Here is a 14,310-nt window from a genome sequence, read left to right as displayed (position 1 = left end):
TGACGCGCTCGATAATCGAGCGTCTGCTGCGCCCAGGCAATACGGTGCCCCTGGGTGCAGAACAAAGTTCCCTGTCATTTCTTTATATGAACGGGCTGCGTGGGCCATTCACAAGCCGGCTGCACGGGCCCTTCAGGGAGCTGGGCTTAAAGGGAACATCGGTGCAGACCGAGGAATATCTCTCCTTCAGCATCCTCTGAAGTAAGCCAGCGGGATTGTAAAAAAAAAAAAACTGGGTCAGAAATTCATTTGGGCGGTAGCGCAGAATGTGTGCTGACATCTCGGCCGGCCGCTATCGTCCCCACCTGACAGTCAGTCCGGTTGCCTTCAATAGAGTGAATGTCAAGCCGGGCCGCACAACAGGCGTGTGATATGACAGCACCTTTGCAGCACCTCCGTCCAAGCTCAATTTCTACCTCAATCACCCGAAGCAAGACGGCCCACCACCACCTTCTCCGAGCAACTGGAGTGGACCACGCAGGCAGCCTCACCAACAGACATGTTGCCCACTTCCCAAGAACAAGCAATTAAAGACAAGGGGAAGACCTCCCTAATAAATAGGATCAATATGATATTTGCTGGGTCATTGAATATATTTAAGGTGGAGATCGACAGATTTTTGAGCAATAAGGGAGTGAAGGGTTACGGGGAGCGGGCGAGGAAGTGGAGCTGAGTCCATGATCAGATCAGCCATGACCTTATTGAATGGCGGAGCAGGCTCGAGGGGCCGTATGGCCTACTCCTGCTCCTATTTCTTATGTTCCTATGATCTTATCAGGAGGCGGTAGGGGGTCGGGAACAGTGGGGAGGTGGTGGGCTGTGGCGGGGTCATCTGCTCATTTTACCACAGCAGAGAATTTACAATTAAAACAGATCCTTTTTTTAGTGTATATCTAGTAAACCAGAAATCCATGAGAATAGAAACATAGAAACATAGAAAATAGGTGCAGGAGTAGGCCATTCAGCCCTTCTAGCCTGCACCGCCATTCAATGAGTTCATGGCTGAACATGAAACTTCAGTACCCCCTTCCTGCTTTCTCGCCATAACCCTTGATCCCCCGAGTAGTAAGGACTTCATCTAACTCCCTTTTGAATATATTTAGTGAATTGGCCTCAACTACTTTCTGTGGTAGAGAATTCCACAGGTTCACCACTCTCTGGGTGAAGAAGTTTCTCCTCATCTCGGTCCTAAATGGCTTACCCCTTATCCTCAGACTGTGACCCCTGGTTCTGGACTTCCCCAACATTGGGAACATTCTTTCTGCATCTAACCTGTCTAAACCCGTCAGAATTTTAAACATTTCTATGAGGTCCCCTCTCATTCTTCTGAACTCCAGTGAATACAAGCCCAGTTGATCCAATCTTTCTTGATAGGTCAGTCCCGCCATCCCGGGAATCAGTCTGGTGAACCTTCGCTGCACTCCCTCAATAGCAAGAATGTCCTTCCTCAAGTTAGGAGACCAAAACTGTACACAATACTCCAGGTGTGGCCTCACCAAGGCCCTGTACAACTGTAGCAACACCTCCCTGCCCCTGTATTCAAATCCCCTCGCTATGAAGGCCAACATGCCATTTGCTTTCTTAACCGCCTGCTGTACCTGCATGCCAACCTTCAATGACTGATGTACCATGACACCCAGGTCTCGTTGCACCTTCCCTTTTCCTAATCTGTCACCATTCAGATAATAGTCTGTCTCTCTGTTTTTACCACCAAAGTGGATAACCTCACATTTATCCACATTATACTTCATCTGCCATGCATTTGCCCACTCACCTAACCTATCCAAGTCACTCTGCAGCCTAATAGCATCCTCCTCGCAGCTCACACTGCCACCCAACTTAGTATCATCCGCAAATTTGGAGATACTGCATTTAATCCCCTCGTCTAAATCATTAATGTACAATGTTTATTTACAAGTGTTTTCTTTATGTTTTTCAGGGCACTCACACTCCTTACTGTGCTCTCTGGGATTACGGCAGAACGTAAGTCCCAATATTACTCTTAATTCCTCAATGCATAGATCTCCTGGACGCGTTTCGATCGCCTGAAGGGGTCTGAGAGGAATTTTTCAGACTTGTTTCCCCACAAATTGGCCTGGCTATTTTTATCTGTTGAATCACCTCTCCCAGGAGATCACGAGGTTTCGGTTGGGGTGGGGAGTGTATGTATTGTGACGCGCAAGGCTTGGCGGTTGTGTGGGACGGGCTGGATGGACCAGAGGGTCTTGTCATGTCTGTCATTGTTCGTATGTTCGTCCCTGTAAACAAAGCAGCTGACCTGATCTTTGCTTCCACAACTGCGGCTGAAACAGGCAGCGAAGCCTGTTATAATGAATATTCCTGCAGTGCATACTGTGGGGTAGATTTTATAGACTTTGCCAGGAGTGGATATCACGAATTTGGCAGTGGATGGAAAATCCTGCAGGATCTCCTAATTACAGGTTCTCAGAGTGCGCCTGCAAGTTTGTAAAATCTGCCCTTCAATGTGGACCCTTTAAAGAGCCTAGAAATTGGTGTCGGGCAGAGTGGGGGGGGTGTCAGATCGGCTGCCCTTTATACGCAGCTCCTGACATTCCGTACTACTGACCGCAATGGAACCGGATATCGGGCGCTGCGTATAACGCCGACCGATCCGATACCGCCCGCTTAGTGCCACTGCCCGACACCAATTTCTCGGCCTTTGTGTACTCCCCCAAACAGAATATTGCTTCAATGGCAGCTTTAATCCGTTCAGTAGAAAAGACATTTTGGACGAAGGCATTAAGGGCTGGATTTTCGGTTGGAGGCTTCTTAAGGCACTTAGGGCAGTGGGGCGGTAAATTTTGCTCCGGGAAAAGGTTTGCGATGGCAGCCCACAAATTCGGTTGTTGCGACCTGACAGTAGGGTGGAGCGCTAAGGGAGGCGTTTCCCACCTCTCTTAGGGCGCTAGGCCGGGTGAGCAACTGAAAACCCCGAGCTAAAGAGCCGGCTTTGGAGCGCTCAAAGAGAGGCTTCACTGGCAATAAAATCGGCCCAAAAAACACAAAAAATATTCCCAATATATTGTTCACTCCAAATAAAGATAAATGGTAAAAACAAAACCCCCCCCCAAAAATCAATCACACTGACCTCATGCAGTCGCCCCTTCCCTCACCGCCGACCGGTACAGCTCTGACCGCCAGCTTTCTCGGGCTGGTTGTCTACGAGGCGCTGCGGGGTCAGCGCAAAACAAATTTTGAGATTGGGACGATAGCGGGAGCGTTGCACACCGGCACGGCGTTCCCAGGTGGCACTGCTCAGCACCGCTGCGAAACCGGCACCAAATTTCCCAGCGGGGCGCTGGACGCTGGCCGCGTGGGCGGTAATCATTTCCAGATCCATTACCGCCCCCTCTGGGGCGCTAACAGAGGCGCAATCCAAAGGAAAATCCAGCCTATTGTGTTGTGTTGCTCCAGATTGGTGACCTTGTCATGACACATGCTCTGCGCCTCACGCTCAGAGCTGGAACATCATGGGTGGCGACGGAGTGGGGGGGTTGGAAGTGTAATTTTAACTATGGGCAACGGTGTAAAAGAGCTGCCCGTAATACACCCTGGCTGATTTTGCCTTCCGTTGATTCCAATGATAGCAGAACAGAACTTGAAAACAAGGCCGTTTACCCAGTGAGTGTTTCTTTAACCGATGAATCTCAGGGTAAATTTGTACCGCCAGCGAGGAATCTGGTGACCACGCACAGTTGTTGCAATAATTATTGCATGAGTCGCCAAAAGAAGCAAAAGCATTTCATTAGACGAGACAAAATCAATGTTACTATTATTCGATTATTCAAATCAAGACTAAAGGATTGAGCTTCACCTCAAAAACATTCTGCAAGAACGAAGAGCATCCTGAGTTAGCTAAATTAACAGGTTATGAAGGGATTTAATGATGTTCATCATCTTTTTCACATCTTAAATGAATGGTTTCTGCTGCATTTCTGCCCCTGCCATGTCACTATATCGCACTGCCTGAGCATGAGGCAGTTGAGGAGTCGATGGGCAATGGGCCACATTGACTGACCACCAGATTAAGGGCGAATGAATTTCAAGTGGGTAGAATGATGGAAGAATGAAGATAAAGGGGCAAAACTGTCCATTTTCAAAGGCCCCGCCCCCCCTGCCCGCCCCCCGCTAGTCCTGCGGAAAATGGTAGAGTTGAACATCATCTTGTTTGCTCAAAATAGAAAGGTGCTTGATTCTACTCAGTATCAAGGCATCTTTCATCATACTCTCTGACATGGGGAATCAAGGTGAGGACACCACAGATTGTGGGAGCCAAGCCTAGTTGCTATATTAAAATAAGCTTCTGTCTGCACTGGCACAGACACTCTAACCTCCCCTAACAGCAGCGCGAGAGTCATCAGTTTGCACGAGGATAGATTCAGTCTGAATTTGAATAAGTCAGCTCCACAGATTTCGATTCAGGTTCCTTTCATGTTGTGGATTGTTGCGTCACATCTAGCCTGCACCCCGCAGGGTACACAGAACCCTGCCTCTTTTGATATCACTCCTTCCTAAGTTTCTTCCCAAATTGAGGTCTTAATTGCACAGCCTTAAATGTTATATCTGGAGGGGGAAATGCTTTATGGTGTGAAATCCGTAATCTTCGTGGTATTTTGTTACATTGGTAATTTGCAGTGATTTGGTGTGTGTTCTAGTCTGATGCTTTTTGACACTTACATAAAGTGCCTTTAATAAGTTGTCAAGCCTGTTGTTTTATTAATATGCAACTTGTATATTCTCCATTCTTAAAAAAAAAACAATGAACAATGTAATATGCTACAGGGTGATTTTATTTTTGTTCATTTAGCGTTTTATTCCTGTCGTGTTCATTGTTGTTGTTAAATCCATATTGTTTCACACGGTGAAAGCTTCCACATGAACTCATTCAAATAGTTATTCACCAGCGTGCTGGAGATGGAGTGAGAGGTCGGTTCATGAATACTAATATATCCCATCTACATCGCAGCAACACTGTTGATTAGCTTTGAACCAAACTCTCAAAAGTGATTTGATGAGCTGCAGAACATTTCAAAATGTAAAAAATAACTCAGAGGCTTTACTGGAGAAGTTTGACTGAAAAAGAGGACACAGGCTGAAAGATGAGGCTTCTCTTATGTCCCTACGCAATGATGCAAAATTGTTTTCGGCCGAGCTTTTCTCGTAGTGAAATGCCTGGTTTTGTCTTATTTCCTGGTGTCCTTTCACCTTCGACCTTTACAAAATGGCTTCCATCTGTAATGTATTTGCTTCATGGGTTCTTTGCTTAAGAATTCATCACAACACATTGCTATTAAGAACTAGTTGGTTTATTAGCAAAGGTTTAACAATCACACTCCACATTACAGTCCATCCACCAGGCTCACAACCACCTGCCTCATCGTGGAGCCCCCAAACCCAACTGGCTGGGGTTTTATTACATAAGATAAGAACATAAGAATAAGGAGCAGGAGTAGGACATTTGGCTCCTCGAGCCTGCTCCGCCATTCAATGAGATCATGGTTGATCTTCTACCTCAACTCCACTTTCCCGCCCGATCGCCAGATCCCTTGATTCCTTTAATATCCAAAAATCTATCGATCTCTGTCTTGAATATACTCAATGATTGAGCCTCCACAGCCCTCTGGGTGGAGAATTCCAAAGATTCACCACCCTCTGAGTGAACAAGTTTCTCCTCATCTCAGTTCAAAATGGCCGACCCCTTATTCTGAGACTGTGACCCCTGGTTCTAGACTCCCCAGCCAGAGGAAACATCCTCCCTGCATCTACCCTGTCAAGCCCTGTATGAATTTTGTATGTTTCAATGGGATCACCTATCATTCTTCTAAACTCTGGAGAATATCGGCTTAGTCTACTCAATCTCTCCTCAGAGGACAATTCCCCATCCCAGGAATCTTGAGTCTCGTGAACATCACATGACTGGCTAAGCTACTCCCAACTCAACAGCTCAACAAACCTGTGAGCATATTCACAGGTGCATGCATTACACCATATTAATTATGTTTTTAACGATTCCAAAAGATTCTTCACTCTAAGCAGTGGCAGGCAAAGGACAGAGCTAATTCAGGCAGCGTGGCAAACCGTCTGGAAAATACTGTGCATCCCAGTCTTCTCAATGGGTAATTCCATCCAGTGTGATAACCATAGAGATTGGGAAGGCCCCAGGTTCAACCGCTGGACAGCACTGAGTAAGTTGTTTAGCAGTCAGAGACGGTAGGACGTGTCCTTGAGGTTAGCCAGGGTCCCGGCGCCTGATAGAGCGAGAAAATAGTCTTTCCTTTCATAGTGGAGCAGATCGCCCATCTGCTTCAGAACACGCCCGGTTTTCAATCAACTGAAAGTAACGGGATAAAAAGCGGGCGGGTTCTGCGATGGACGGGCGCTCCACTCCACCAGAGTGCTGAAGTTGAAAATGACCCTGATTATGTACAACTCTGCTCTGTCTTGCACTCTATCCAACCCAACCTTTGAGGAAAGGCTTTGCTGCTTTCACCTTCTCCCCGAAAGGTGAGCTGCCAAGACTTCAGAGTATTACAACAACAGCAACAACGTGTGTTTATATAGTGCCTTTAACATAGTAAAATGTCCCAAGGTGCTTCACTGCAGTGTTATAAGACAAAACAAATAAATTTGACACCGAGTCTCATAAGAAGAAATTATGGCAAATGACCAAAAGCTTGGTCAAAGAGATAGGTTTATTTATGTATGTATACAGAAATAAACCTATGTACATATATATATATATATATATATATATATACAATCCTATATCAGGCACCCGAAACGACCTGCCTTCTTCCATGCGGCGTTTCCCAATCCCAGCAACTCAGAGACCATCATGTTCAATCAGCAGCCTCTCTCAAGATACTCTTCCTCCCACCCACCCAAATAGCCATTCGCCTCCTGATGACAATCCCACAGTGATGGGTAAGCCTGACTCACACCGTTCAGGGATGAACACTCAAACAGAAGCATCGCTGATTGCCAGCCAGCCGAGTCTCATCAGGGGGTCCTCCCAACCTGTCACCTTGCTGATTGGAAGACTTGTTCGCATCAGTGCGAGGTTATACAATAAACCTTGCACCTGATTCTTTTATTTTAAAACCTGGGCTTATATTTCTGATGTACGAGCTGGGCGACTGTTCAAGATTTCAGATCGGTTGTATTCTATTGTTCAACCTAACGTTTGTAGGTTTGCACTGGAGGCAATTTATTTTGTGCTTTGTTGGAATGTTGCCTCCTTTTCCTCGATGATTTATTTCACTCGGTCTTTCGGAACTCAACACGGGAGCTAAAAAGTAATTATTGAATTGTTGTGGAGTTAATGAGTTGACGAATAATTGGGCAATATTGAGAGGCAGCAGCTAATTTACTAACCAACAGTTGGAAGGTACTGGGTGTCTTAGTGCTGTTCTTTTCAGTTCCACTCCAGAGTCACATGTGCAAGTGGGCTATTAATACAGTAACGGCTACCTGGAACAACACTCCAGCTAAGCTTCACAGACGTTGGCCGAAAGTTCCAGCCTCGCTGGGTCCGTACAAAGTGCGCACACACCCGGCGAGGCCTCGCAGAAGCCGGTTCTCGGTCCGCAATGCGCATGCACAGAGAACCAGCTTTTCCGATCTGTCAAGATTTCTTCAGACAGATTGAACACATTCCCAGGAGAAGGACATCCGCGCGGGAGATATTGGGCTATTTGCCTAACACATGGCCAGCGAATGTCCTTCAAACTTTTACGTCTGGTAACAGCAGGCGCATAGCTTACTTTTACCACCGTAACACTTTTAAAACCTATAAAAATTAAATTTAAACACTAATTTTTATATTGAAAACCCAGTCCATTAAGATAAGTTTATTTTTAACCCTATTAAAAAAAAAATATATATATATTTTTTCTAAAATATTTAATTACATTTAATTTCGATTAATTCTAAATATGTGAGGTGTTTTATTTATTTATTGTGCTGTGTTTCGTTGCTTTAGGGTATTTTCTCATTTATGGTAATGGTACAAACAAAGCTCCCATTAATATCAATGAGAATACAGCATCGTGATTGGTGGTCCAGACCCACGTGACTCCAGCATGTACGTATATACCTGAAAGACATCTCCCCATATGCTGCGTAGCAAATCTCGGCCTCCGACCAGAATACATGTTCCTCCGGGACTTTCGTAGTTTTTTTCGGGGCGGAGGCGTTCATTCGAAGGAAGTCTCCAACCGCAATTTTCCCCCCAATCACATCTCATTCATCATTTCATGGTTGGGAGCAATGTTCCCTCTCATCTTTTTATTTGTGCAGCTTCCCTTTAAATTTGCTGCGCATTCGCTGCGCAGCCTCCCATGCACGGTATCTTTTCCAGCGGCAACAGCTGTCGAGCGACTTGTGACGAGACCTCCCGATTAATGCGCAGCTCTGGTGGTGGAGGGGGGTAGCCATTGGGAATAATGTTAACCAGTTCCTCTAGGAAAGCAACATTTTTTAAGATTCTGTTTGGAGATGTGGGCTTTGCTGGCAAGGCCAGCATTTATTGCCCATCCCTAATTGCCCTTGAGAAGGTGGTGGTAAGCCGCCTTCTTGAACCACTGCAGTCCGTGTGGTGAAGGTACTCCCACAGTGCTGTTCGGAAGGCAGTTCCAGGATTCTGACCCACCAACGATGCAGGAACAGTAATATATTTCCAAGTCAGGATGGTGTGTGACTTGGAGGGAAACTTGGCGGTGATGATGTTCCCATGCACCTACTGCTCTTGTCCTTCTAGGTGTTAGAGGGTTGGAGGGTTTGGGCGGTGCTGCACTGCATCCTGTAGATAGGACTGTTAAAGGGTCTTTTCATCTCAGAACCTCCAATCCTTTACAAACAGTATTCTTTGAACAATCCAAGTTTTCAATGCACATACCACAATGCCAGACCACACAGTACATCTCTCCGCTCTCCAATTCCCAGCCTTTTTCAGCTCCTGACTTCTCATGAATGTCCCCATTTAAGCTCACCTGGCTGGGACAAGTCTGCTCCCAGTCCAGGTGCTCCCACTCCAGGTGCAGTTATCTTTAAAGCTAAGATTTTTAAATAAGGAATGTCCTTACTCAAGTATCAGAGCATTCATAAGCCTATGGCTGATGTACTGAGCATCAATCACACTGCTACAATACACACTTCGGAACATAGTACTGTAAGGGGGTGGTCTCTATGAGGGGGTCAAGTTCCCTTCTGACCAACTTGAGCAGTTCAAATCGCTCCCACTCCCTTGGGTTCTCGACTCTGGATTTATTTGGGGATGTGAAAAAGTGCAAATGACACTGGTTTGATGCAAAAGAACTTTGATTTTATTACAGTCAAGAAATTACAAACTTATAATTACTCTAATAGGAAAATACAATGTCAAACTTACAATCGATCTAATAAGGAACAATACAAGGAAAGGTACAATGTCAAACTTATAATCACTCTATTAAAGAATCATACACTACACATTCAAAGGGGGTTACAGTAAAATTACACCTCCCACCTCCCAATACCTAATCCTAGCTAGGTTAGACTCCAGGGCAGGCAGGGACTATGCTTACCAATCCTTTTGACAGTTAGCGGTAGATCACGGTTTCGGGGTTTGCTGGATGCAGTAGGGTCTACTTGCCATACCCCGAACGTCGGAGAAGATTTTCTGCTGCGAAATCTTCAGTTGGGTTGAGTCCGCTGATGCGGTAAGGCGCGTTTTGGATCTGCGGGGTAAGTACCCATTTTCTTTGGTTAGAAATAGGTTTCTACAGTCTTTTAGCTAATGTTTTACCCGTTGGTAGATCAGGATTAGATTGTAGAGTGGAAACTTTTCGATTCTTTGTTTTTTTCCCGTTGGAGTTTTATTTCGAGTTTGGTCGATCGCTGTGGTTTTTCATTGATACCACGTTGGCTGTGGTCGGTTGCTGCCGCGATGGTGATGTTCTTCCTTCCTTCAGGACTTAAGGACTTCGAGGCTGGAGAAGTTAGTTTACAACTGTCATGTTGGTTTCTCTCCTTGTCTTGATGACACCAGCGTAGTGTGGTACTAGTCTGTCATCTGAGGTAGTAGCAACCTTGTAGCTACTTAGCAACCTAACCTCTATTGAAAACAGGGGCCAGTTATACCGTTTGAGTGGTTCTAATCTTGACGCCAAATCTGTTCAGAATTCTTTGTTTAAATTTGGAGGGCTTGGCTCTTTGTAATATTTTGGCGGGCTCGTTAAAAGTAGATATGTTTTGGGTGGGTTGATGTTCAAAAACTGTTTCTTGATGAAAATATTAGCTTGGTAATCGCAATGTCCTTTTGTGCTTAGTTTTTCGCATACAAGCTGGATTGGGCCTCTTTGTGATGTATATGCTGAAATGGTCTTCCAGATTCAGGTTGATGGTTAGCTATCTCTGGGCGATTTTGTAATGTTAATGTCTCTTGTGGAGAAGGATTCTCGAATACCCATTTCTCCAGACAGGTTACTTTATTCCTCAACACCCAGACAATTCCAAGAATCAAGTTGTCTCCTGTTAGTTCTTTAGGCCCGCCCACAGCCTTGAATTTATCTTGTAAAAGTTCAAAATTCTATTAAAGTTCGTAGTTTCTTCCATAAGCACTTTAGGGTTCCGAACATTTCGGTAGATAGTCCCAAATTAAATTTCCTTTCGAATGAGCCCAAACACTGGGAGGGTTCTTGTGAATTTTGCATCCACTTCAGTCCCCCCTGTTGACACTCCACACTCTTGAGTGTCAATCAAGGTAAGCAGAATTCCTGCTCCTGAGAGTCAACCTTCCCTGCATTTAGACTAGGTAAACATTACCCTGCATCCCCCATTGAAATGCAATGCAATTTACAGGCGAATACAGTCGTTACAATTTGTTACATCATAGAGGGGGTACGGTGCCCCTCTTTTACTCAGTTTTCACAGTAAAATAACGGTATACAATCAAACACAACTTTAAGTAAAGTCAAATAAAAGCACATAGTCAAACATATTCTCAAGTTCAGTAAAATAAAGGTCCATCGTCAAACATTTTAAGTAACACTCTTACAACACTCGCGATGTTGTGGTTTTACAGCAGGTAAAATCAAACACAAATTAAACATGGTAGTATGGTGTCACCCCTCCCTGCGTGATTACCAAGTCCGGCCAAGGAGCGTATAGCACCCTTTGGTGCCTGACCTGACGGCCTCTGCGTTTCACTCGGCAAGTGAGACACCATAAGTAAAGGTATAATCAAGTTGACAGATAACTAAAGTGTGGGAAGCGATTCGGATCCAGACTGGGACTTCTATATTTCTGAAAAGGTCCCACCAAGGCGGAATGGTGATCTCGAGAATCTTTTTCCCGATCTCAATTGTTTTCTGTTCTAGCGTGTAGAAGTGTTTCTGTGAGATAATTGTAGCTTTTAGCAGAGCGGTTAGATGTTTGGGTAGAGGGGGAATTGCATAGCCAAAATGTACAACATAATCCTGCAGGTTTGTAATGTTTTCCTTCACAGTGAGGTGGACAGTGAAGGGTTCAGGAATGGGGACAATCCGTTCCTGGGCCACTTGAACTGATGCCTCAGGTTTGAAGCAAAAACTGCTGTCACTCACCAGACACCAGAAGTGTCCATGTTGGTAGTGGGGCACACTGGTGGTGACACACTATGTCCCAGCCCCTATGTATGTCACTCACCGGACACCAGAAGTGTCCATGTTGGTAGTGGGGCGCACTGGTGGTGACACAATATGTCCCAGCCCCTATGTATGTTACCTGTGGAGGGACATGGTCTTGTGCTGTTACCTCCATGGTGCAGTTAATAGGCTGTGCACCAGCAGCTTTAAACCCACACTGTGACTTTGAATGGGCACTCAAGTACTGGGGACACAGTATTACGTGTACACCCCAGCTCCAGCACCCGGAGAGGTCAGTACCCGTTACAGCGTGCTCCCACTTTATAACATAGGATGGGACCGCTGCGAAACGAATGTGTGCACCTCCCTGAATAACTCCAATGTTCTCCACCCGGTATACCGGTGCAGGTCGGGCTGTCCCACCCATGACCGGCATCCTTAATACTATTCCCATAATGGTGTGGTTAGATTTCCCACAGTCTACTGGGACAGGGTCGGCTTCAGAGGCTAGGCGGAGCTGGCACGAGCTTAGTGAATTGCTGTATGGGTGGAGGGCTGCGAGGTGCTTGTTCCTGATCCAAGAGGGGACTACACCTTGTTTTAAATCCTCCAGGTTGTTGCGGCCCTCGCCCAACAACCATACTCCATATAGTACGCACACCTCGTTCTGTGCAGCCTGGTCAGAAGCATTTCTATCCTCCCGTATGAGTGCATTCACTGTCCGTGCATGTTTTTCCAGCTCAGCCACTATTTCTTTTAAATGGACAGTCATAGCCTGGTCCTCGTAGTTCTGATCCTACTGCAGTGTTCTCCTGTTTCAGGGTTTTTCTCAATTGGGTCTTTAAACTGTTTATCTGTGTTTGCAGTTCTATGTCATCTCGGCTATTTATTACAGAGGATGCTGTATTGTAGGTAGTGAAATCGTTGTTTATGATTCCCCTTCTAGGTCTCCCTGAGCCCATGGTGTCCCTAGCGTTTAGGGTGTATAGGTCTGCTTTGTCTACATTTCCAAAGTCTAACTCATAAAATTTCTTGAACATGTCTCTGAGTACGGCCTGGTATAGCAGCTCTGTTTCCTTCGGACACCATGCAGGCAGGTGTACCTCGGTAAGGTTTAAAATTACTAAAGCTACTACATAATGTACCACCTGGTATAACATCTTTTCGGTCGGTACCAATACTAATCCATTTCCAGGTCCCTCGGTGGTGGTAGGACTCCTTTCTATAACTGTACATATTGGCAGGGTTGTGGGCAGGGGTTTCTTAATGTGTGCTCTTAGTTCAGCGGTGTTAATTGTGAGTGGGGAGTGTGGGACCGCACACCCGTGTAGGCTAGAATCCCACCCCATCCCTTCCCCTTCATCTTGCCTGGCGAAGGCGATCGATAAGCCTGCGGGACAAATACTCTCTGATCCCCACATGCAAACATAAATTCCTTTTTCGGATTCCCACCATTTGTCCCAACATACTTTTACTCCGCCCCGTGTCCCCGTGATGGTGCGGTATCATTACCGAGTATTTCTCAGTCCGATTCCTGGTCCCATGCATCCTTGCTGAGTTTTCTGAGCCACCACCATCTTCCTAGGGGAATGTTTCCTTTGCAAGTCAAACACACACGTTTTCCCTCTGTAGCACTGACTCGGGTAGCGATGATCCGTATCCGGGGGCATGGAACTGAGGCCTCCCTGTAGGTAAAACCTTCTTGGCTGGAGTAGCGGGTAGAATTAGATCCCAGCCACCCTGGCTATCTTCCCTCGTGGGTGTAAACGGCGAGCTCTTCCACATCTCGGGAGCCACCCCTTGCAATTACGATCGGTGCTCTCCCTCCTGAACACCCGTAAATGAGGGATTCTTCCACATCTCCTCGGTCACTGCTGCTCCTCCTTATCAGGGCGAGCAGGAACAGGATCCTTTCCATACTGTCCTCTTTCCTGTAGGGGCACATAAAACAGATTGTCTAGCCCTGAGAAAGCTCTCTGGCTTGAAAAAGGTGACTGAGTTCCAAGTTGGGCTCATAGTCTTTAATTGACTAGCTGTCTTATTCAGTTTCTTGTGGACTGATGTCTGCTTCTAACCTTTAATTTCACAACCATTTTGTCCTTATCTTACTGGTGCTTCCTTAATAGCCATACCGGTAGATTCTTCTTACTCCCAGGGATTACCCGGCCTGTGCTTCTTTTAACAGCTGCACAGGTAGGTTCTTTCCTTACCCCAGTAACGAATACATATATATATTACTTATCATCACACATAATCCTGCACTACTCTACCTTACTCACTAAACATACTTAAATCCATATCACTATATATGTACATCTGCCACCCGTCTCCGGGTGCCCAGGTTAATTCCTGCCTTCTCTCTTTCTTCTCCCGCTGGGTGTCCAGCGAGGTCGGTAATAAGTCGGTCTGCCCCGCCGGACCCGGAGTGTTCTGACAGGAGGTGGGTTCGAGTCTGACACTATCGGGGGAACGTCCCCTCCAGTGCTACAGCACACTGCCTCTTTGTGGGTGGTTGCCTGGTTTGTTTCTTCCCCTGGGGGTTCTGCCTGGTCGAGGGCTACGGGCTGGGGACTCTCACTTGGTGGCTAGTCCACCGCTATCTCTTCTGGGGGTCCCTCATTGTCCAGGGCTACCAACAGGGTGTCCCTGCTCGCGGGCTGGTCTCCCACCTTAGGTACCCTTCTGC

General features: G+C 46.2%; 1 protein-coding gene across 1 annotated transcript in view; it reads left to right on the top strand.

The window, feature by feature from the left end:
- adgrb3 (adhesion G protein-coupled receptor B3) overlaps window positions 1–14,310 on the top strand; it is a 920,563-nt gene that overhangs the window by 592,063 nt on the left and 314,190 nt on the right. Inside the window, exon 16 of the mRNA XM_070884862.1 lies at window positions 1,940–1,983. Coding sequence (XP_070740963.1) covers window positions 1,940–1,983 — 44 coding nt within the window. The remainder of the gene's footprint in view (window positions 1–1,939; window positions 1,984–14,310) is intronic.

The sequence above is a fragment of the Pristiophorus japonicus genome, chromosome 7, assembly GCF_044704955.1.
Source record: "Pristiophorus japonicus isolate sPriJap1 chromosome 7, sPriJap1.hap1, whole genome shotgun sequence".
Classification (NCBI taxonomy): domain Eukaryota; kingdom Metazoa; phylum Chordata; class Chondrichthyes; family Pristiophoridae; genus Pristiophorus; species Pristiophorus japonicus.
This window is presented reverse-complemented; position numbering and strand designations above follow the sequence as displayed.